Source organism: Pseudoliparis swirei, chromosome 14 (genome assembly GCF_029220125.1).
Source record: "Pseudoliparis swirei isolate HS2019 ecotype Mariana Trench chromosome 14, NWPU_hadal_v1, whole genome shotgun sequence".
Lineage (NCBI taxonomy): Eukaryota > Metazoa > Chordata > Actinopteri > Perciformes > Liparidae > Pseudoliparis > Pseudoliparis swirei.
The window spans coordinates 1,888,967-1,912,804 of NC_079401.1; the positions used below are offsets into that span (position 1 = coordinate 1,888,967).

The 23,838-nt window shown below is 47.8% G+C and overlaps 2 protein-coding genes and 1 long non-coding RNA gene across 6 annotated transcripts; 1 reads left to right on the forward strand and 2 right to left on the reverse strand.

Moving 5' to 3' along the window:
• Positions 1-1,112: 1,112 nt before the first annotated feature.
• On the reverse strand, positions 1,113-8,633 carry LOC130204507 (SLAIN motif-containing protein 1-like). 3 transcript variants are annotated; one of them, XM_056431283.1, is made up of 9 exons: positions 7,591-8,633; positions 6,502-6,638; positions 4,655-4,783; positions 4,449-4,562; positions 4,063-4,197; positions 3,458-3,820; positions 2,685-2,834; positions 2,296-2,599; positions 1,113-2,207 (listed from the first exon to the last, which is right to left on the reverse strand). In XM_056431283.1, the coding sequence occupies exons 1-9, from the start codon at positions 8,091-8,093 to the stop codon at positions 2,132-2,134; spliced, it is 1,911 nt and encodes a 636-aa protein (XP_056287258.1). In that variant the 5' UTR covers positions 8,094-8,633; the 3' UTR covers positions 1,113-2,131. The 3 variants fall into 3 exon arrangements, with proteins under 3 accessions (XP_056287258.1, XP_056287259.1, XP_056287260.1); XM_056431284.1 differs by lacking the exon at positions 4,655-4,783; XM_056431285.1 differs by lacking the exons at positions 4,449-4,562; positions 4,655-4,783.
• Positions 8,634-8,718: 85 nt separating this feature from the next.
• Positions 8,719-18,064, reverse strand: mrps9 (mitochondrial ribosomal protein S9). Its single transcript, XM_056431288.1, has 11 exons — positions 17,951-18,064; positions 17,477-17,659; positions 13,342-13,404; positions 12,972-13,002; positions 12,813-12,892; positions 10,533-10,618; positions 10,386-10,461; positions 10,137-10,305; positions 9,942-10,050; positions 9,191-9,360; positions 8,719-9,051 (listed from the first exon to the last, which is right to left on the reverse strand). Exons 1-11 carry the CDS (start codon positions 18,047-18,049, stop codon positions 8,960-8,962), a joined length of 1,158 nt encoding a protein of 385 aa, XP_056287263.1. The 5' UTR covers positions 18,050-18,064; the 3' UTR covers positions 8,719-8,959.
• A 1,166-nt stretch (positions 18,065-19,230) lies between these two features.
• LOC130204514 (uncharacterized) lies at positions 19,231-23,495 on the forward strand. 2 transcript variants are annotated; one of them, XR_008833694.1, is made up of 2 exons: positions 19,231-19,641; positions 22,641-23,495. It is a non-coding gene; the product is annotated as an uncharacterized LOC130204514 (long non-coding RNA). The 2 variants fall into 2 exon arrangements; XR_008833695.1 differs by having other exon boundaries at positions 19,231-19,542.
• The last annotated feature ends 343 nt before the right edge of the window (positions 23,496-23,838 follow it).

The following is a 23,838-nucleotide window of genomic DNA, read 5'->3' on the forward strand; positions in this document are numbered from 1 at the left end:
AATCATGAAAACCATAAACGACTCAGTTAAAACACATAGTGACGGAAGAATGTTTAAAGGTAGAAGAACATCAGAATGAATAAAAAAAGTTCAACATAATTGCAGAAACACATTGAGATTTAAAAAAACAGGCCTTGGAAATATAACCAAAAGCCAGCTGCAGTAGTTCCTTGTGTCCCGCAGGGGGCGCCCACGAGCAGCAGAGTCTCGACGCACTGCTCCGGCCTCCTCCGGGCCTCCTGCAGCAGCGGCTCCTCGGGCCTCTCACCGCCACGTTGTGGGTCACCTCGATGTCCATTGGCGAGTTACAGACCAACAGATGCACACCGTCCAGTGACCTAGAATATAGATGGTGTGTGAGAGGTGAGGTAAAGGAACCCCACCTCTCACACACGTGTATGGATGTAGAGTGCATGTCTGAGCACATGGCTACACCAACACATAGTGGTTCATCCCCCTGCCAATAATAAGAAAATGCAGGGAGTGTGTGTGTGTGTGTGTGTGGTGTGTGTATATTGCAAGAACTTATCTGTTACAGGTATCTTCCTCCCAGGGATCTCTGGAACATGTCTCCCCTTCTCATGGCGTTCTGGCAAAATAGTTCCCAGGGTCAGGGTTGCCAGGTCTGTGTGACAAAACCAGCCCAATGGCCAATCAAAACCAGCCCAATAGCCAATAAAACCAGCCCAAAAACCAGACCAATATCAGAACTCAAAATATGCCCATGCCAAATATAAGTCATAGTATACTATGACTTTTATTTTTACATATTTCGGCATACTATAGTATGCCAAAACGTCAAAAATTAAAGTCATAGTATAGTATGTCCAAAAAAAAGTCATAGTATGCCAAAATATGTCAAAATAAAAGTCAGACGTCCATAAGTACGTTGCGTTCAGGAACTACCTACAAATAATTCGGCATATTTAAGGGTGGCAATTTAGGTCAACATAATCTTGGTTTTAGCGCAGAGCTAACTCAGTCACGTGACAGCATTACACTTCCGGTTTCCATCCCTCAGAGTCCATAGAACCGCATAGTCAAAGACTTCCACAATTCTACCACTAGGTGGCAACATACTCATACTATTATAATCACAAGGAAAAAGTCACTTTTAATTAAGTGTTTTTTAATTTATTATTATATTTTTAAAAAGTTGCATTCATTTAGTCCATCACAGTAACAAAAGTGTCAGGATTTTGTGAAATGTGCCACTTGGTAACGGTCATTTAAATACAATATTACAAACATAGGTGCTACGATATCCCCTGTAATAACTGAAATCTCCCCAAAAAAACATTAAACTAAGCATTTTCTCCTCCTAAATCCAGGTCAAATGTAAAAGAATGTGCAAACATTAGCAAACAGAACATAACAATATTAGTGAATTCAGAGATTTGTACAAAGTGCAACAGGAATAGATCCCTTATAGGGCGTTAAACAATTATAAAGTGTTAATATGCACAGCTTTTATGGTGAGACAATTTTGTAAACACTCAGACATTTTACTTTTGGTCACACTTAAAATTCAACCATATATAAATCGTATAATAATATATAATCAGCACACTTAATATTTAGCTTTGTACACAAGACGTATTTTAACGTCTGGTAAAAATTAGATCAAATGTGCCCAAACTAACAGGAGCGGATTCATTTTCAGCAGCATCATTGGCGCTTGTTGCCAGAGGGGAAAACACCTGATTAGTTAAAAATAAATAAAAAAGTCATATAAAATAAATATATAAATACACACAGTATTGTGAGGCATCTTTCATTAAAAACTGGCAGCCCTCTTTTAGTTAGCATTACTAGTGGTTTTATTGCACAAGGGCAACAGGGAACAACTCCCTCTTGGCACAGAATGAACTCAAGAGTGGAGCGGTCAGTAAAAATCGTACAACCCGCCTTCCCCGAACAGATTCTGCATAGAATTGAAACGGATGGCATGAGGGATCGGGTCCAGTTGGTCCCCTTTTGGATAACGGGGAACTATTCTATGCAGGATTCGCGCAGATTCAAGTTGCTTTTTGGTCAAAACCCATTCAGACGTCCCAGAGGAAGACGGTTTACGTCGAGGTGCAGTGGCTCACTCCAGCCAGCGGGGGTCGCCACTGCACCACTCAGCCAATCAGTAGCAGCCGTCTCTCCAGTTGCTGTCGCGGAGGGCACTCAGGGTGGACAGGCTCTTTGGAGGCGTCAGCAGACTGAGGACGACAAGACCGCTCACATCCAACATCAGACGGAACATTTACATTTTATATTTACCGTGTACACTTTAATTTAAGGCTTTACCTCCGTGATTGTTGGCCCGCCTTGCTCCGGGGGGTGGAGCCAACAAAAGAGACGGGGCGGGGCAGGCTCCTGCGGGGCGTGTTGGGGGTGGAGCCCGGCGTCCCCCCTCCATCCGGAGCTTTACCGAGCATAGGGATGCCACTGCCGCCGCCAATATTCAGACACTGGGGTCCGGCGGCGGGGGTCGGCACGGAGGCGGAGCCCTTGATGGTGGGACTGACGTAGGCGGTGGCCTTCAGCGGCTTCCGTGACAACGTGGAGAAGTTCCCGACGCTCTGGACCCGGTTCTGCAGCTGGGACGGGACTGGAGGACGAGAGATCACGTGAGATCCTTTTTGTGCATTTCTTATGAATACAAAAACAAAGTATGATGAGGCAAATAAACCTACTGGAGGACTGCAGTCGAGCCAACCCGCTCGACGAGTCGAAACTCTGGCTGTTACGAAGCAAAGACGGGGAAGCACTGGGATGGGGGGGGCTGGGCGCGCTGGGCATGCTGGGAGCTCGGACGAGGTTAGGCATGCTCCTTCGCAGCTTATCTGACGGAGACAGGCACACAAAGTGTTATTACGGATGGCTGCGGGGTCATGCATGTGCCTTTAGTCTGACTCCGCCCCTTCAGCTCCCTCAGTCAGACTCCTCCCCCTTAATCCCATCAACCTCTCTCTCCCTGAAACAGTGTGAAGGCTTTAAGAGGCGTAGACAGTTATTATTATTAGGCGGTGGGACATCAGTTGAGGGGTCAGTCGACGCATGATGGATTGAAAAAAGAGAATACCTGGGAGGACATTTTGACTCGTGTTAGAAGTTGATTAACTTTAATGTTAACGATGAAATTCTCGATGTTTGTGAGGTTAAATAGACGCTAATGAACAACGTCGACTTACATATTCGGCTGGACACCACGACGAAGTCGCCCCCAATACAATATGCATGGAAGAGAAAAGTTGCATTTTGAGAAGCTGGAGCATTGTTTTTGTTATTTTAATCCATCTCTTGCAAGTCCCTCAACTAGTGCGATACGAGAATAAGTATGAATTGAGTTTTTGGGTTGCAGAGATCTCTCTTTAGGCGTCACCAGCTTCTCACGATGCCAAATAGTCACCAATTGGGGTTTTGCATTTGCTGCCGGTGCACAGCAGGTCATCGGATCTTTTCTCACCCGATCCTGGTCTGAACCCGAGGGGCTCGGCTGCGTAGAGGCTGCCCAGTCCCGGTCCCGGTCCCGGTACCAGGGTCTGGAAGGCGAACCCGGCGGACGGGTACGGCGGCGTGGACGGGGTGGAAGGCGGCGTGGACAGGGAACTGCTGCTTCTTCGCCAGTCTCGGATGCTGGTGAAGGTGTGGGAGTGCTGCAGGCGGGTGAAGCGCGGCTGCGGCGGGGGCAGGAGGCCGTAGTCTTCGTCGTCCTCCTCCTCCTCGTCTTCCTCGTCCAGGCCGGGGCCGGCGCTGAGCTGGAAGCTGAAGCTCTGGCTGTGGCGGTTGGCCAGGAGGGACGACGTGCTGGCGTAGTCCTGCCTTAGACCTGGGGGGGCGGGATATGAGGACCAGCGCCACACACACACACACACACACACAATCATCACCTTCTGGTGTTAATGAAGCTGAAGTAGCGATGAGCTCTGAGATCTGTTGCCACGTGTTAAAATATTAGAAAGCAGCGAGACGACAGGAGAAATAAATTGGTATATTGAGCACGTATGTGTGTGTGTGTGTGTGCGTTCAAGAGAAACTCGGTTGTTGTGTGCACTGAAATCTACAACTCACTCTCCTCCTGCAGCCGGGCCATGACCTGGACATCGGTGAGGTCTTGCAGTTTGTATCCCAGAGCGATGGAGTCGTCCTCCAGACCTCCGTCCATGGACGACTGGGGACTGAGACCGGAGTATCGGAGGCTGCGGCCTTTGAAAAAATACATTAAAACAAATCTTACAATAAATGGCGTGTGTGTGTGTGTCTCTCTCTACCTCTCTCTCCACTGTTATCTTTTTCCATCACAAATAATGCAATGTAGACGCCCACATGTTGAAACCATATGCAAAAAGCTTGCAGCTGACCCAGTTCTACCTCGATATTCAGGTTACTACAACGCATGGATGTTCAGAGTGTGTGTGTGTGTGTGTGTGTGTGTGTGAAGCAGCACTGAGGCCTACTGCGGTTGGCGGGGAAGAAGGTGGGAGTCCTCTCGGACGCGGGGGAGAGGTCCAGCCCAACAGGACTCAGCGCCCGGTGGAGGACCGGGTGGAGCGGGGAGGAGAGGCATGGAGCTGAAGGAGGGAGGAAAGAGGAGGGAGGAGACATCTTTAGTTTCATAAACTCAAATGTTTGTCGGAGCGTTGGAGTCACGGCGCCGGGTTACCGTGTCGCTCCGGCCACTGGGGCGTGGAGCAGTGTTTCGGGGACGAGCTGACGGGCGACACTCGACTCAGAGGGGGGCCGGGGGAGGAGGCGGGGGAGGGGCTGGACAGGGAGCGGCGCCACCTGGAGACTGAGGGAGGGAGTGGCAGGAGGAGACAAGCAGAGGGGGAGTTCAGACAATAACAAATCACTCAACACTAAAAAAGATGCCGATGGATGAGAAGAAGCCATCACACACACACACACACACACACACACCACGCTGCAGCAGGACGTGGTTGCATAAGACCAAATGTTCTCCTGCTCTGTGATATTAAAACACCAAGCAAACCTGTGAAAAAGGCCTCATGATGAACATGGAGGGGTTCTTCAACGACGGAGCCGAGCTCCATGGACAAAGAAACATTTAGTCTCTCGTACATGAAATGCATTTCTTCTGTATTAATTCAAACACTTCCAAAGTGTATGCAGACGAGTGGACGACTAACTTGCCACACACAGACTCTCTCTCCCTCCCTCCCTCTTTGAAGAGAAGCCGCTCTGTGCAGCGGTTACCTCACCAGCGTCTGACACCGACCGCTCGAGTCAACAGCGCCACAGAGATCGGCACAAGAGGACAACGCTGGATTCAACTCGACAGAGCGGCTCGCTGCAGCTGTACCTGGTGCAGAATGTGTGGGTCTCATGTGTGTGTCACACACACATTACTATTCTTAGATGTAGAGGGTTTGAAGCAGCTGTGATATGAATATCTTGGGAATAAAGATGCATCAAAATGTGCCGCTCTCACTACAGCGGGTGTTTCAGGATGCAGGACAAGGCTCTCTCTCTCCATCTCTCTACGGGAATACAAGGCACTAAAGCTCAGAGAGGGAGCATTCCTTTCATGTTAATAGTTTCCATGGCAACGGCTCTCCTCGCCTCACAATGGAGAACGAGAGAGAGAGAGATGGCGGGGCGAGCTGGTGGGAGGATGCTCAGCCGTCGCCTCACCGCCTCCAGCTGCACCAGTGAAACTCAGATTTACTAAACACACACCATCGAGTCTTCAATTTATAAAACACGTACAATGACGTCTTCTGAATCAATAAAAACGAGCACAAACAGACAAACACGTTCAATCTGCTTCTATATGTGCATCGCTGGAAATACAGATTTATTTATTCATATCGGAGCGAGCCAGAAGTCCGATGGTGGCTGTGGCATTGCACACAGGCATGGCTCCAGGACCTTGAGTCCTCCAGAGCCCTGATGTCCAGACCTGATCCACTTCAGTGCTGGACCTCATCGCTGAGGGCGGGAGCTTTCACAAACGGGCCAATGGCAGAGCGCCACTTCTTTGGGCCGAGCTGCTTTTACACCGACTCATCACTCCGAGCAGGATGTTGCTCTACTACTCCCTCTTCTTCTGTGGTGCATGATTATAACAACGGGACTCGGGTCAGGTGACCCGGGCCTGAGCTGCTTAATGCTCCCCGAAGTGGACGGATTACAGTCTGGAAGGTGCCGCCGAGGTCCACGGCGAGCTCGCCACTTTTTATACGTACAACACCTACAAGAGCTTCCAATAGCCAGCAGCGTTTATACTTTGGTGCCAGACCTTTAAAGCATCCAGAAACCATATAAGGGCTCCTCGAGGCCGAGATGTGTGTGTGTGTGAGACGAGTCCACCGGGTGAAAAGCTCACGCTTCAAAGCCGCGTGCATCCGTCTGAAATAGCCTGGAGGAGCTAATCGGCCGTCTGTGGGTCACAGGCGGCGGGGGAGGAGGAGACAGCCAACCTGCTGAACAGCTCGGCAACAAACAGGTGGTGACATCATCGCTCTAAACCCGGCTCCCAACTCCTACCTTGTTCCAGGCGGAGGGACAGTGACCTCCTGGCGGCCTCCACCTCCGATTTGGGAGAGTCCAGAAGCCGCCGGCACCACTGCAGAGGCGGGAGGTGGTCGTCTCTGGACTCTCTGGCCTTGGACGGCACGTACAACCTGGGGGAGGGACACGGGGGGAGAGGCTGAGAGACGACATGGCAACATGTTTCCATCTGAACTTTTCATGCTAATTATCCATAAACACACAAAGAAGAAGTAGGGCTCCAGCTCATCATCACTTCCAGCACATACGAGGCGGAAGAGCTGAATTATAGATTACAAGGACACAAACCTCAGGTACCATATGCCAAATAATAAGAGGAACACCAGTCTCTTTACTCTTCAAACACAACTTTGATCCCCCTCCCTCACTCATATGGGGGTGGGCAGCATGTTAGAAGCACCTCTCATGCAGCACCACAACATGTCCATTCAGATGAATCAACACCTCTTTAAAACCCTCCCAACGCTTTTAAATGTGGGGATTTATTGCAGGATTTTACCTGCTCCGTCTAAAGATGATAAACCGACAGCTGGAGAGTAAACTCAGCACAGAAGCTCCATTTTATAACGTATATACAGCAATGCTCAGTGCATATAGCTGATGATCAATTAAGATAACACGTTAATCTGTTTACAATCATTATCGTCATCAATATTTATGATTGAATGCATTAGCTTCTTCATTGTTGGGCTAAAGTACCTATTGATTAAGAGCTAATGGGAAACAGGGGAAACAACTGTTGGCTGCAGCTTTAAAAACTCCATATTTAAACTGATGCTCAGTCAGGTCAATAATCAATCATTTGAATCTGGATTTGGTGTCTTTTGACAATGCAACAAAATCACACCCGCGCGGCCTTTAAAGCCCTGTTAGGGTTCGAGTCCCTTGTGTGGAGGAGCAAGGCACCAATGTCACACAGAGTGTGGCCTGACGGTGGCAGCTCGCTGCAGGCCTGATAACAAGTGGCATCTCCTCTCAGCCCGTTCCCACCCAGACACAATGAGGGCTGAACGGGAGACACACGCGGAACGCAACACACGGCACCGGGCATTTCAGGATAGTTACCACGTCTCGTCGGACTCGTCCGAGCAGCACAGAGAATCTAAATCCAAAAGTTCCAGCTCATCCAGAGCCGACGGCTCGTATCCGTCGTCCTCTTCATCCTCATCTTCATCCCCGCCTGAGTGGAAATAGTCGAAAGGCTCCTTCGGGGGCGACAGCGACCCCAAGGACGACCGGCACAGCAGCGTTGGCAGCGGGCTCGAGAGCCGGTATCCCCCGGCGGTGCCCAGCGTGCACGCCGAGGTCGGGGACGAGCAGCGGGTCCGCAGCTGCTTGTTCTGCCGCTCCAGTTTGCGCACGAGCTCCTGCAGCTTCTTCACCTCCAGCTCGGCGTTCACGGTGTTGCTGTTGCAATCCAGCTCCGGCATCGCGTTGTGGGTCAGCACCGCGGCCTCCATGGGGCCGGAACACAACGGGATGACGCCGGTAGAGCGGCTAGCTCGACTCGGGAGCTTCACGGGGACCGGAGGACAGGTGCGTCGAGCTGCTGCGGCGGCGGAGCTCATCACCCTCCAGACTGAGCTCTGTTCCGGTAGGAGTCTATACGCCTGTCTGGACTCCACCCCTCCTCCACGCCCCCGCCCCCCTCACCCCCGACAGGTGGACACTGCGTCTGTCATCGTAAGGATTAGGATCCGATATCTCAAATAAAACCTGTGCAGGATTTTTATTGCACACTAAACTTACACATCTTAACTAATTGTCTCATCCTTTTTGTCGAATTGTTACATTTTCTTATTTATTTTTCGAGCATCAAGCGAGCAGTTACTTATTTATCAGATACATTCAATTAATTACCTAATTCCCCCTTACATATTATAATAATCAGCAGCAGAAGCCAATCTGCTCTATGTGCATGTGGCGACATCTAGTGGCCGGAGCTGGTAACGACATGCTGGAAACCAGGTATACATCTGCAGGTATGGACACGTTAATCACTGAAACGTTTGAAAAGTCAATTGATTAGACATCTAACTGATCATATTGAAATCTTAAGTGGTATTATTTATCAAATACAAATGCCAAACATATGCACAAAGTTAAAAGCTGATATCAGAAAATGTGAAGAAAACATCTAAAATGGTTCCTTGTCATCAAAAGCTAAAATAAATACACACTAATACAAAAAAACACATGAAAAAGAAACGTTTTAATATATTGGCTCCACATATTCATTAATCTTGTTGGTTCCTTGTCACGCACTGCTACCTGGTGGCGGAAGAGGCTCACTGCAGCGTGGTGAAGAAATGGTGTCCTCTGTTCTTCTTCCACGAGCTTAAATAAGAGTCGACGGGGCTTCTGGGAAACGGAAACACCGGAAGTCAGCCTGCATGTTTCACAATAAGAGTTCAGGGGAGGCGGTTTCTCTTCCTCAGCGTTTCTTCCAGGTGAATTTCCTTCTCGCCCCCTCCTGGCCCGGCTTCTTCCTCTCCCTCACTCTGGGGTCAGGGGTCAGCAGACCGGCTGCAGGTGCACATTTAGAAACAGGTGAAAAATGTGTCATTAGAAGATTTATGTTGTGCATATCTTTATATACTTTTTCCATGTTAATACAAATACTGCTTTGCACATTATATAAATGTTGGTTTTTAGCCCCCTCCACCTTGTCTCATGTTCTCCCCCTCCCCCTCAGACAGGAAGCTGAGGAGGGCGCGGGACACGGCGAGCCGCAGCGCCCCCGCCTGGCTGGACCGCCCGCCGCCGCTGACGGTGCAGTCCAGGTCGAAGCGGCCCAGCATGCCCATGAACTGGAGCGGGAACATCAGCTGCTCTCTGCGAAGGAAAAGGGGGAGAAAATAATGAACGGAGGGAAAAAGAATGGCGTGAATGGGCGCCATTTAACAGATAGCGGTGTCAACGGCAGAGGCTTAGCTCAGTTAGGGTCCGGTTGGGTGACTTCTGAGACAAGCAGAGAGCACCCTGGGAAGAGCCCTCTTTACAATCTCACCACCACATATTACACAGCAACTCCTGAGTCAGCAGGAACAGGATAAGCCTGTGTGTGTGTGTGTGTGTGTTCTGGATGGCGTCTCCGGCTGAATGGCCGGTGGCTGCTGACAAAGTCAATTGTCACCTCTCTGCTCCAATTACAGCTCGTCCTCACACTGCGCGACGACACCAGCGCTGGACATCCACACACACACACACAATCACTCAACTGTGTAATTAACTTACGAGAAGGAGATAAATAAATTCAGAAAAACGAGGCGACGCTGGCTAGAGGGAAAAAGCTGTTTTTTTTAATGTATTTATTTCTTCCGGAGGGGATGACATCACGTCTTGCATTTTAAGGATCCTGCGAGGGAATATAAACACATTTGCTCTGGGCGGGAACATCGGCGCCGCCCTCCTACCTGTCCTGGAGGACGGAGAGGAAGTGCAGGTAGTCCGTGCCGTTGATGGCGATGCGTCCGGAGCCGCCGTCTCGAAGAACCACGGAGGCGGTCGACGTCTTCCTCCGTCCTGAGCGGACATTCAAATAAAAAACACACCGATTCAAAAAGTGTATTTATAAGCGTCGTCTTTCATCCGAGCGTGTGTTTATCTACCGTCTGCGGTGCTGAAGGCCACGCCCCTTTCGTCTCGCTCCAGCGCGGGCACCGCCTGCTTGCTGGACAGGACCTCCAGCTGCCGGCGGTGCCGCAGCACAAAGTCCTCCTCGGTGCCGCAGCACGGCATCGACAGCAGGTGCTCCATCAGCTGGATGAAGCGGGCGTACTGGAGGGGACATGAATCGGACGTGTCGGTGGGCGACCTATAGACGCGGCGAGGGTTGAGGAAACGAGGGAGAGTCCTACGTCGTGAGTGGAGATGTCCTCGACCAGCAGCACTTCCAGCTCCTCCTTCGTGAGCCACCTGCTGGTGCCCAGAGAGCTGCCGGAGACAGACACGCCGTGAGGAGGAGGCCCAACCAACCTTCTTAATGTTCATGTTCCTCCACTTACATCGACGCGGTGTCCTTGGAGAAAAGGCCCTTGGCTCTCAGTCGATCTTGGTGCTTCTGTATCTTCAGGGTTTTGCCGTACAGTTCCTGTAAAATGGTAGGACATTTAATTTGGGACGCACACACACACACTTTCTTTTTCCTCAAGCAGCCATGTGCGTCCACGGGGCGAGGGCCTCGTCGAAGCCGGGTGGAAGCCCTTCATGCGTGGCCCTTTCACATTTAGGACTTCCATGTGAGACGCTGAGCGAGAAAGCTAGACTGTGAAAATGTTTCACCAAAAATCATTTGGATATTCTGGTGTTTGTGTTCACTAACTTTGTCTCGAAAGCTTGGAAAAATGCACATTTATTCAGATTCCTGCAGTATTCGGAATGTCTTGCAAAAAACGGCAAAATAAATAAATGACGGGACAGTTTCGGGGCTCGCCGTTAGATCCCCGTCATTGGGGAACGGCCCGGGGGGGAGTGTGCGTCACGGCGATGGGCGCAGACACACAGATGGACGAAGGGGGGGGGGGGGTGGTCACGTCCCCGAGGCGGGCCCCCCCAACCTCAGCCACCCAGAGCCCGGGTGAGAACTCATTTCCCCGTCAATTATTCACCAGATGTTTGCTTAATTCCTTCTTGATAGAGTGTCTCTAATCCGCTGCCACTCCGACCGGAGACAGAGGGGTACGGGAGGAGGAGCAGGCAAGGGGGGGGGGGGGGGAAACACCAATTTTCTTTGCAAGAGAAAATTCAAAAACGTAATAGAAAAATCATGAAAAAAATGAAAAAGATGCGGCATGAGAAGAGAGAGATGGGGGGGGGGGGGGGGGCTTGGATATGAATGTGTTCAAGGGAAGAGGGGAAGGTGCATCTCCAGGCTCCCCAGGGTCGAGGCCATAAAGGGCTCAGTGGAGCAGCGAGCGGGTTAATGTGCCACGCTGGCTGAGTCCAACAACAGCCAGAGGAGAGGAGCCGACACGCCACTGCCCCCTCCTGGAAACACCCCTGGTGTGTGTGTGTGTGTGTGTGTGTGTGTGTGGTTGGACGGGAGAGGGGGAAGAAAGAAAAATCACAAGTGCAAAAGGGAGTGTTTGAGCCTGCAATCATGCAAACCTGCAGAATGAGCTCTGACATGTCTGACATACCTATTTAATCCAACAGCAGGGGGTGCAGATTGCGGCTGCAGGGCACAATGTGTGTGTGTGTGTGTGTGTACGTGTGTGTGTGTGTAAGAAGTGAGCGCCTGGGACCAATATTCAGAAATCACACCCTGCTCTGTGTCTCAGACAGACACACGCCTCTCTTCTGAGAAACGTCTTTGAACAAGGTCAGACAGGAAGGGGAACAGCTGAGCGTGTGAAGACAACAACAACAACAACAACGACGACGACGAGGAGGTTTGCCGAGATGCGAGTGCAGCGGCTCCCCCCTTTCCCCCCCTCCCAAACTCCCCATGGAGGAGTCCTTCCCTGTGACGGGACAAAAGCCTGACGAGCCAGACGTGCCACACCTCAAACATGATTTTCAACCCGGACACAAAAACCCACCACATGTTGTTCCATTTGTTGTTATTATTATTATTGTTATTATACGGGAGCTCAGCGTTTTCTTTTTTTCCTCCCTTATGATATCTAGTTTATCATTTCTACGTTTAAATTACAAACTTGAACGTCCTTTAATGTTCTCAGCCCAGTGTTGGCCGTTTGGTGCCCCCTAGTGGTTCATTTGGATACAAGAAAATAAAGAATATATGAAATAAAAAAACTAGAATATCTCTATAATAAAGACATTTCGCAGGTACAATTATACAAGGAACAGTATTATTTGTATCATTATTATTTATTTATTGTTTTATAAATTACATTATTTAATCCCTTATTGTCTTATGCATTTCCTTCATTTAATTATTTTAAGAGTGTTCCTCCCGTGACCTTTGACCTGTTTATTTTGTGATATTAAAACACCGGTAGCCGTCCTCTGGAGCTCCGGTAGTATTCCAGATATTCTAGACTCTTCCTTCTCCGCCTGCCTCCAGCTCACCTTCCTCTAATCTCCCGCCTCTCTTTCAACCCCGGCTCTATTCAGCCGGAGCTCTCCATGTGGAGAAGAGGATCCGACGTTGCCGGTCCTCGGGGACGACGCAGCCTCCTCTCAACTCACTCCGACTGAATAGGATATGACCCGAGGGTGCAGGAGCAGGAGGAGGAGGAGGAGGAACTGGAGCTGGATGAAGCATTACCTCCACCTCACGTAAAGACGGAGGGGCTTTGTGCTTCAGCTGCAGTACTCACATGCATCATGGAGAAGTAGGACTGCTTGCCGGTGTAGAACAGGAAGTGGAACGGACGCCTGTCTGCACCCCATTGGACGGCTTTAAAGACAGGACGGCCAATCAGTTTACACGGAAGACCCACAACTCTGGATCAAATGTATAACAGGAGATCACATACCTCTCTGCCTGGGAAAGATCTCCTCTGGGTGCTGGGAAGGAAATCAGGAGATTTGGCGTGAGGTCAAATAAAACACGCAGGACAGAGACTTTTATGGGCTTTTTCACAAAGAATATAAATAATTCTTTCGCATGAAAAAAGAGAAAAGTGTATTTCTCAGGCAAAAGGTGCGATTTCAGAACCCAACAGCAAAAATACAACGCGGTATCTGTGAAATGTGTGATGTGTTTAACACCCAGCATTCACGTCGTGTGGAATTTGAATCCCTGTGGAATAAAAACAGTTGGTAGATATCGTCTTCTATTATTCCATCAGACATTTACAGCCTCACACACACCAACAGGAAAGTGAAGCTCCCACGCGGACGTACCTTCATGAGGGGCCGGGCTTTCTTCTCAAACAGGCCGGAGGGGAAGAGGTACGCCACGCTCCTCTGTGGGCGAGAGGAAACACATTGATGAGTCAGAGGGGGGAGGGGGGGGGCAGTTTGAGAGACAACGGAGGTCACGCCGACGGCGAGAGCGACAAGACGCACGAGCTGCTGGCGGGTTCAAGAAAAGGCGAGTGTGTGTGTGTGTGTGTTACTGGAGTTAGAGGAGAAAACAAGCAGAAAAAAGGCACAAGTTTCTGGGCTCGTTGACAGTGAGCAGAGGACACTGTGGACATCCAACAGTTCACTCCAAGTTCACCCTCCGGGTGTGTGTGTGTGTGTGTGTGTGTGTGTGTGTGTGTGTGTGTGTTAGCAGGGCTACAGATGGCGCTGTGTGTGTGAGGGAAGAGAAGGGAGACAGAAAGTGTGTTGGCCCCGCCACACTCATCAAGACAGCCTGTTCGTCTCTTCTCTTCCTCCTCCTCTTCCTTCCTCTCTGTCGGTTCATTAGTGAGGCAGCAGGTGCTGCGAGGAGGGAACAGGTTGCCGCCTTTAAGGTTGTCAAAACGGCGGAAAGCAGGAAGAAAGGGGCCGGTCGAGAGATGTGCGTGTGTGTGTGTGTCGAGGTGTGAGAGACAAGCAGAGAAGGTAAAAGGGTAAGAAGAGGAAGAGGAAAAAGGGGAAGACGGGCAGGGAACAGATGAAGACACACCTGTGTGTCTCCTGAGCCGCGGCACAATATGCCGGAGATCCCCGAGGGGCGACAGCGGCATGACAGAGGAGGAAGGAGTCCAGCGGCACCCGAAATCAATCATGTTCTGATGTTTCACGAGTCTGGTGACCACGTGTAAAACGGCCTCTCGTGACAAAACAAAGGGACATAAAACAATATATACACATAGATATATATTATGTATATATAGAAGCCAAAAAAAGTCCAAAATAGTTGTCCACCACCTTTAATTTCTAGTGTTTAGTTGAAAAGTGTGTGATGTGAAAAGGGAAACATTGTCTGGTTTATGATCATATAAAAACACAAATCAAATACAAATTCTATTTTTTGCTTGATAAATAACGTAAATATTTTATTATTTGAAATTATTGAAAGTCAATTTAGTTTTTCCATCACAGAATGTTATAGTTAAAGTTGTTTTTATTTGGGTGTTATGAGCCGAAAACTATTGGGCTTCTGGGAAAAAAATCACTCCGGACATTTAAAAAATAAAACTAATTTCTAACATTTTAAAATCGACAGAACAATTCATGAATAAATCTCAATAGTAACGCCCCGCCTAATCAACGAGTCAATCTTTAGCGCCTCATTTCTAACTAAAGATTAGTCACTGCCGGCTTATCTGTCAACGACTGTTTGCATTCATTAATTATTTAATCATTTACTTCACAAAATGTCAGGAAAAACAGAATAAAAGAGGGGAAACTGTCCCGTGAAATGTCTCTAATCTCCAGCGACACTAAACAAAACCACCACGACAAAGACGACGTTGTCGTTTAGCTCGATTAAAGCGTCTCCGTCACGTCACACCTGAGGAGTCTGGACTCTGCGGCGGGGGGGAATCATCGGCCCTCTGTCCGCACCTCCCCACTGCTCCCCAGTGCTCCCCAGTGCTCCCCTTTCCCTCCACACGTCCCAGTCTGGCTGCTCGCCGTCGCTTCGGCTTTCACAGCCTGGCGCCGACAGCTCTCTTCATTAGGTGTGTGTGTGTGTGTGTGTTGGGGGACACACACTGGGGACGGAAAGTGGGAAATCAAACTAAATGGTTGGAGCAGTGAGGGCTGATGTATTGCCAAAATCTGGAAGAAGTGTGTGTGTGTGTGTGAAGGCGTTGCTAATATCCCCGATGCAGCGGATTAGCCAGAGGTGGCCCCCACCTGCCTGACGCTTCGTCTGAGACGATGAAACTGCAGCGGAGCTTCTTTCTCACTACAATACGGCAATAAAATGCCACCAGATGGTCTCTGTTCATGGTGCTAATAAAGGAGCATGTCACAGGGTTCGTACACATTTTGAGCGATGGATTTCCAGGACTTTAAACCAAATTTCCAAGACCAAACTGAAATCTCAGTATAAACATGAACAATGTAGAACATGTTGCGTATCGAGAGTGTACGCCGGCTTATATTTTGAGCGTCTTTCTTTAAAAAACATATTATTTCAAACTCAGCGTAATTGAACATGTGATTATAACACATTTCCAGGACTTTTCCAAAACTTTTATGATTTAAGTTTTTTCCATGACTTTTCCAGGCCTGGAAATGACCATTTTAAAATTCCATTACTTTCCCAGGTTTTCCATGACCGTACGAACCCTGCTGTCACCACTGCAACAGGCTCATTCCTATGTGTGCAAGTTGTATTTTTTTTAACAATATCTGGGTTAGTTTTGATCTCTTGAGCCTTATATATATGTTAGTGTTCATTTAAAATCATGTTAAATCTGCCCACTTAATTCTACAAATTCTGCTCTTACTACCTTCTCATATTGTAAAGATGAGCGGCTTATTCTACAGGCAAAGAGAAAACAATACGATGAGACTAATAAGAAGATAAACACATCACTAAGGCTGAAAGTATCAGAACGATACTTCATCCTTCCACCCGTACGACAATATTTTAGGCACATCTTTCCGTTGCAACCCCAGCGGTGTGAAAGACTTGGGGGGCAAACCAAAAAAAAGTTGGTTTCCCTCCATAATTAACGATAACTCAGACTACGTGAACATGAATGTGACGGAACACACACATGTAACTACAGTCCGATGTATTTTGCTCAGTGATGTCATACACCTGCTGATTTATTACCGTCTTTCCTTTCTGCAATTGTCAGTTTAAGCTGACCACGGCGATATATACCAGGGGAGAAGTGAACTGAAGGCCCAGGCTCAACCCTGAAGTGACCTCGACGACCCCAAATCCTGCTCCGTAGTACCAGGGCCGACACTCCATGGCGTGTTTACAGTAACTTGATATTCATCCATCGGTTCCCAAAAAAACACGTCATATATTAACTCCTTCATTCTGTAATTATGAAACCAAATCACAATACACGCATCTCAGAATCTGACATTTTTCTTATCCCTTAATGTGAAGACAACAAAGAGGGCACACTGTTAAGACAACAAAGAGGGCACACTGTTAAGACAACAAAGAGGGCACACGGTTAAGACAACAAAGTGGGCACACTGTTAAGACAACAAAGAGGGCACACGGTTAAGACAACAAAGAGGGCACACTGTTAAGACAACAAAGAGGGCACACGGTTAAGACAACAAAGTGGGCACACGCTTAAGACAACAAAGAGGGCACACGGTTAAGACAACAAAGAGGGCACACTGTTATGACAACAAAGAGGGCACACTGTTAAGACAACAAAGAGGGCACACGGTTATGACAACAAAGTGGGCACACTGTTAAGACAACAAAGAGGGCACAAGGCTAAGACAACAAAGTGGGCACACGGTTAAGACAACAAAGTGGGCACATGGTTAAGACAACAAAGTGGGCACACGGTTAAGACAACAAAGAGGGCACACAGTTACACAACAACGTGGGCACACGGTTAAGACAACAAAGAGGGCACACAGTTAAGACAACAAAGTGGGCACACGGTTAAGATAACAAAGTGAACATGGTTAAGACAACAAAGAGGGCACACTGTTAAGACAACAAAGTGGGCACACGGTTAAGATAACAAAGTGGGCACACTGTTAAGACAACAAAGAGGGCACACGGTTAAGACAACAAAGTGGGCACACGGTTAAGACAACAATGAGGGCACACTGTTAAGACAACAAAGTGGGCACATGTTAAGACAACAAAGTGGGCACACGGTTAAGACAACAAAGTGGGCACACGGCTAAGACAACAAAGAGAGCACACTGTTAAGACAACAAAGAGGGCACACGGTTAAGACAACAAAGTGGGCACACGGTTAAGACAACAAAGAGGGCACACGGTTAAGACAACAAAGTCGGTACATGGTTAAGACAACAAAGTGGGTACACGGTTAAGACAACAAAGGGGGCACACTGTTAAGACAACAAAGTGGGCACATGGTAAAGACAACAAAGTGGGCACACTGTTAAGCCATTCTCGTGCATGCAGTAAGGCACTCACATCTATGTCCGCCTGGGTGAAGGTCTCGGGATCCTCTCCCATCATGTTGGCCAGGTGACGTTTCCCGATGTTAAACTCCTCCACCTGCTTCTGGATGAACTCCACCGTAAACTTCTCGGGCCCCGCGGCCGCCAGGTTCTTCCAGCGCAGCGCGGAGCTCACACATATCTGCCTGCTCAGGACCTGAGAACGAGGGAAAAGGACGTTTATTATGAGACATGGCAGGAAGCAGCGACCAGCCGAACTCTAGTTAAGAGTTTAATAATCTATTTGAAGACATAAACAAGTTTATAACAGCTTGATACAACTAAACGCGGCGTTGATTGACTAATTTCTAATATCCGTCAAGCTAACCTGGCGGCGATCAGAACTCAAGGACGTAACCGTCACTCCATGCTGGTCTATTTCTACGAGTTCCCGTGTGTTTAATCAACATAACTTTGTACTTTATAAAAAGATTACATTTCACTTCACCTGTCGACTCAGCTGCGACGTGACGGTGTTTAAACTCGCGCTGCAATTCCCACATTTTCCAAAAATCGATCCCACGGTCCGCACACAGGACGCCGCCATCTTGTCTGACAGCGATGACGTCGGAGGCGGAAGTTGTTACACGTCATCAACAAGTGCCGTGAATTAGAAAATACACATTTAAACAGATATTAAGGTAAAAAAACAGAAACCGCCAAACAATTAGCGTTATAAACTTAGTTACCGATTCCTTTAAAAAAATACAGATAAAAAAATATAATCAGAAAATATATACCAGAAAAGTTATCTTTTTTATTTTCTCCACTAGAATTGTTATTCATTCTGTTAACTTGTATTTGAAAAGAAAGCCAGCATTAGATTTGGCTACTATGAATAATGATGTATGTATTAATATGTTTTTTATTGAGAATATAAACAAAAATAGACCAAATATTAAACACTGAGCCATCATAAACACATCCGCAGCCACTGTGTACGACTTTTGGCAAAGCGTTTCAAATGATCATGACAGGGTCTTTTTTATATTGTGGGAAAACATATAAAGATAACAAAACACCAGCTCTGGAAAGGAAATGTAGAAATCTATTCAAGAGAAATTAAAATCTATTATTAAACCTCTTTAGAACAAGACACAAACAAAACCAGCACACAAATGAAGAAGAGAATGAACCGGATAATCCAAGCCACATTACAGAAGACCACACAGCTGCATAATCTGCTTGAAGGGACAAATGAGCAAGTCAAAACGTCTAAAGGACAGAACATTTCAAAACAATTGCGTCTTGTGATGTATTTGTTGCTTCAATTATACCGCTTCTTAATCAGCCACATATCACAAAGACAAACTCATTTAAACCGGGTGTTTTTCATGCAAGATTGTGGAAATTCAAAACATGCTGACCACATGGTGCAGCTAAAAGATAAATCTGCAGTGATCCGGGACACTAAAACTATTCCTCATGTTATAAATTCACAACAGCCATCAGCTATTTTCTTAAACTCCTCAAAACATGTTTGTATAAAGGTTAAAAAAAACTTCTTCACCATTAGAAATTTGCAGAAAGAAGATTATTTAACAAAAATACACAGACTGACACCAGACGATCCTCATGTTGTCCGACACCTTGTGTGCACACAACTATCTGGAAGCAGCTTGACCCCAGAGACCCGAGAACGTCGCCCTCGTGAAGCTCTGCCCTGCCCAGTTTAATGCGGACGGCGTGTGAGCACCATCTGTCTTCCATGTAGAAATCACTGGCAATAGCCGGGGCGCCGTACGTGTCACGCCACAGGATTTAAAAGCGACCCGATCCACACGAGTTATCAGAAATAACACAACGAAGAAATGCTCAGTCACCGTCTGCCAAACGCGTTGGCAAGGCGACTCCTAGAAACAGATTGTTCTGCGTGGCTGCGGTCGGGGCCGGGCGCTGCAGAGATGGATCAGTGTGGGTTTCTTGGATAAATGAGCTCCGGCTGTCACCTTCTCCAAACCCCTCTCCTCGCCGCTGCATGTGAGGGACGCTCTCACCTCGAGGTGCAGCACGTCTTCTGGTTGATGTTGCAGCACGAAGGTCAGAGACCAATCGGGTTATTTTGATCCTTTGCCTCCACGTCGTCGTGCTTTCTCTGCAGCTTTGAGTCAACGATGCTGAGAAGAAGTGGACAAATATGTAAGGAAGTAATATAACGTTCATGTGTGACTTTCACTCTCTGAAAGGAGTTGGTCAAATACCCCTGAATGTGTATTTTTAATGTTTGCTGTCCACAAAACAATATTTTTTGCATTTAACAGAATTAAGATATTTACGTATGTGGATATATATTACCCTTTTGACTTGTTAAAGCACCCTGTATGCCTATTAAACTAAATTATTGTAATATCTGACATGAAAAGTGTTCGGTGGCAAGTCACAAACCTGACGCTGCATCTTCCAATCTTGTCATCTTTTACATTTGTGTTCATATTTTACAATAACGGATATATTTGCCATTATAATGCATGCAAATAACCTTCCTTTGGTTAATAATTCCTTTAGGAGAAGCTCCAGTTGTTGGGGCTGATTCCCCTCTCAGTGTTTTCCACCCGGTAGTACGCTGTGTTTACAGATCAATGCTGTGTGTCTTCACTTAGATTACTTTGATAGAGTTGGAACAGGAACACGGGCAGATTAATCAAAGTGAAGGCCGCTGACTCCCGGCCACATGCCAGTCGATACGTCCGCGTGGTTAATTTGCCCCGAGGAGGGCTGTCGTCGGGCAGATGATGAACAGTGTTTGCCCCTTTTTTTTTTTTTTTTGCCACGAGCGTGCTGCTCACTATAAGAAAAATAGTTTCGACCCACGCTCTATAATTTACAGTGGTGGTGGTGGTGGGGGGGGACATTAATCATCCCTCTGCTGCGGCCCATCCCTGACAGGCCGAGCCGCCGTGTGGGTGGACCGAGATGTTGGAGCTCACCGTGGACGTATTCATCTCACACGTAACGAGGAGGAAAAGCAAAAGGGATTCAATGTGGGGAACCTCATGCTCGGCATGTGCCACCGACGCTTCATACGAGGCAGCCGCTCCGTGCCAGGCATTAGGGGGGGGGGGGGCTGGCTCCTCCAGCTGTTCCAACAGATCTCCCATATGCACAACACGGGGGCTCCTTGGGAGAAACAAAAAGGAAAACACCGTTGACCTCCCCACAAATGTGCCCCCGTCCCCAGATTGCACAGCATCCTTTATTTTAAAAACCGTGTGGCTAAAACAAAGATGGGAGTAAGAAAGAATGGAGGCTATCACACCGTGGAGCAGTGCCAAGCCCCCCCCCCCCTCCTCCTCTCTTTTCCCAAGGATGGATTGCTGGAGAATTGAGGGCTTATAATACCAGCGAGCTGAGGCTTTGCTCCAGTCATCATTTCCATGCTGCTTTACGCTGATTCCCTAATATCCTTAGCGCCTTGCGTAGGGATAAGCCCATCGTGCCGAAACATGGCTGTCATGCCTATAAACCGTTCACGGCTCTAAAGAATCCATTATGGCTGCTCCACAAACATGTGGACTCAAAGGGCCACTTTGCTCGAGCTCATTTGCTCTTTTAAGGCGTATTTATTTACCCGCGGTGGAAGAGATCTCCACTGCGCCACAATGCATCACAGCCAGATGTGGACGTTGACGTACGAGCCGTTTGTACCGGGGATCACACGTCTTTAAAATACTTAGCGGCCTCTTTAGGAGACTGTAAACATATGCATAAACACATCTAAATGTATATTTAAAAAAGTACTCCTCACCCCCAGACACACAGCATTTATATTGTTATTCCAGATTCAGATTTATATTCGTACTCCTTTTATTTTCATTTCTTCTATATGCCTATTCCCATTTCCTCCACTATTTATATTCTTATTCCTACTCCCCCTTTATCTGTTGCATTTCTCTCTATACCTCCATTCATCATATCATTCCCATGTCTATTCTTATTCCTATTTCTTACATTCCTGTTCCCATTGTTCCCCATTCACATCCCCTTTGTACTCTCACTTTGATTCCACCCCCTTTCTCACATCTATTGTTATTCCTCTTCCACTCATTTCTTTATATTTAACTCCATAGCTATCATTTCCTTTTCCTATTCTCTCTTTGAATGCCTGTGTTATTCTATTGCTATCATACTGCTACTAAAATAATAATAATACATGTATTGTTATACTTTGTCGTGTTAATGTGAAATTGATATAATATGGAGTGCCACCAATGAATCTATACGTACATATAGTTTAATCATATAGTGTGCAGCGTCGAGCTTACACACACAGTTGTCTTTGTGTGAGATGAACCAAGTTAAATGCTCTGTCAGGCTCACACACACACACACACACACACACACAATTGGTAGATTATCAACAAGTATAGTCACTGAGTGTAAATTAATTTGCCAGCGGTAATGGATAGAGACATTTCGCTGAGATGCGTAGAAACAGCTGAACTGCCAGCGATTACCTGCAGGAATCAGCCTTCATCAATATCACGATAATCACAAAGCACTTCTGGCAGCGCGTGAAATGACCGGAGCGTGCAACAGATCGGGGCGGCGGCCATAGATGTCTGCGGGTATTAGGGGGACGGGGGGATGGGGGGGGGGGTACTCGAGCGGGCCGGAGCTGCTGCTGCTGTTCTGAGAAGTTTCACGTTAAAACAGAAGAAACAGTCACAACAGAGCCGAGTGTGACTGAAGCTAACGGGAGGAAACGGACGAATAAAAAATGGCGTGGGAGGAGAAAACGTGTGGAGAGAACAGTGGGGAATGAAATCAGGTGACACTTCGTTGAGTAATCCATCCCAGGATGCATCTCTTCTGTCATCGGAAGCGGATCAGAGTTGTCATCGACATCTTATTCCTGTATTTATATCCTCTCATCAGAGGCGACGGGACTCTAAGGTAGGGGGGGGGGGGGGGGTCAGGGTGTCGATCTCGGCCTTTCCCAGACTTCACTTCCATGTCTCACATGGAACCACTTTGGTGCCCCACCCCCCCCCCCCCCCGTCCTCTCAGACGGCGGCTGGAGGCCGTGTTGGGTTTCCCCTCCAGCTGAAGGGTTACTCCAGTCCACCTCTGGGATGAAGAGATGACTCCTTTCCTCCCCTCCGTCCCCATCCGACTCTCTCTCTCTTCTTTTTTTTCAGGTGAGAGAGGCTCGGGGGGAGGAAGGAAACCATTACGCGCGGGGTGAGCCGGGGCCTGGAGACGCAGCTGCCAGCCCTGCCCCGTCAGGGGGAGGAAGAGGATCTGGATCCGGCGCTGGTCGGGGGGGAGAAACCCGAGATCTCGAGAAAACGTCTGGGAACGACCCAAGAAAAACTTCCGCTGCCTCCTCCACCATCTCGTCCCGTCCGAAAGAGTTTCCCATAATGGTCCCAGTCTGCAGAGGTTTCCCCCAAAGGCCCCCGCAGACTCCGAGCATGAACACGCAGAAAGCACCGGTGGGAACCGACACACACACACACACACACATCTACACATCCAGTTCTTAGGTTAAACCACATATAAGATTATGAATGAAGCGGCGACCTTTGACCTCCTCGGTGTCTCTGTGTTGGCTGCGCAGACACCTATACGAGGAGGATGGAAACCAGGCCCAGCTGGCGGCTTCACATATCTGTGTGGGTCGGGCCGGGGAAATTCCAGCATTCCTATTGTTCCCATTTCATCTGGACGGAGACTTGGACCACAAGGGAGGGAGCTCACGCCTTTTATCCGAAGCAATGGGACCATGTACAGTTAAAACATACATGTCACCATGCACCAGATTGACAGACCATAATAAACATAAAACAACAACAAAGAGGAGAGACACAATACAGCAGTTTAAGTGGTAAAAAGAACACTAAATACACACAATTGCTGCAGTTCTACAGTTTCTTATATATTTTAAAAGGAATCTTCTATCTGCTCCATGGGGGTCTTCTGCATCCTTCTGGTTGAAATATAATAATTAAAAAAACGGAAATGAGTCTGAAATAAACTAACAGTTGCGCCTTTTCCTCTATTTTTGTGCACGATGACACACTGCCAACACATTGGGCGCATTTTAAGAGTTTAGCGAGCACAATACAGGACAATAAATACTAATAATGTATGTACAATAAAAAAAACGTCCAATAGAAGAGCTGCAGCTCGCCAGGTGACTAATTACTGGAGTGATTGAACAGAGGTACCAGTTATAGGTTAATATCTCCCATTGATCTCTTTATTGATCACCCCCCCCCCCCCTACACACTAATGACTGTGACTAGACTGATTTTAAATAATATGCCTCGCTTGTAACCCAGACATCAGAGGAGGGGATGAGGAGCGTCGGAGTGCACCAGCGTTTCTCGGAGG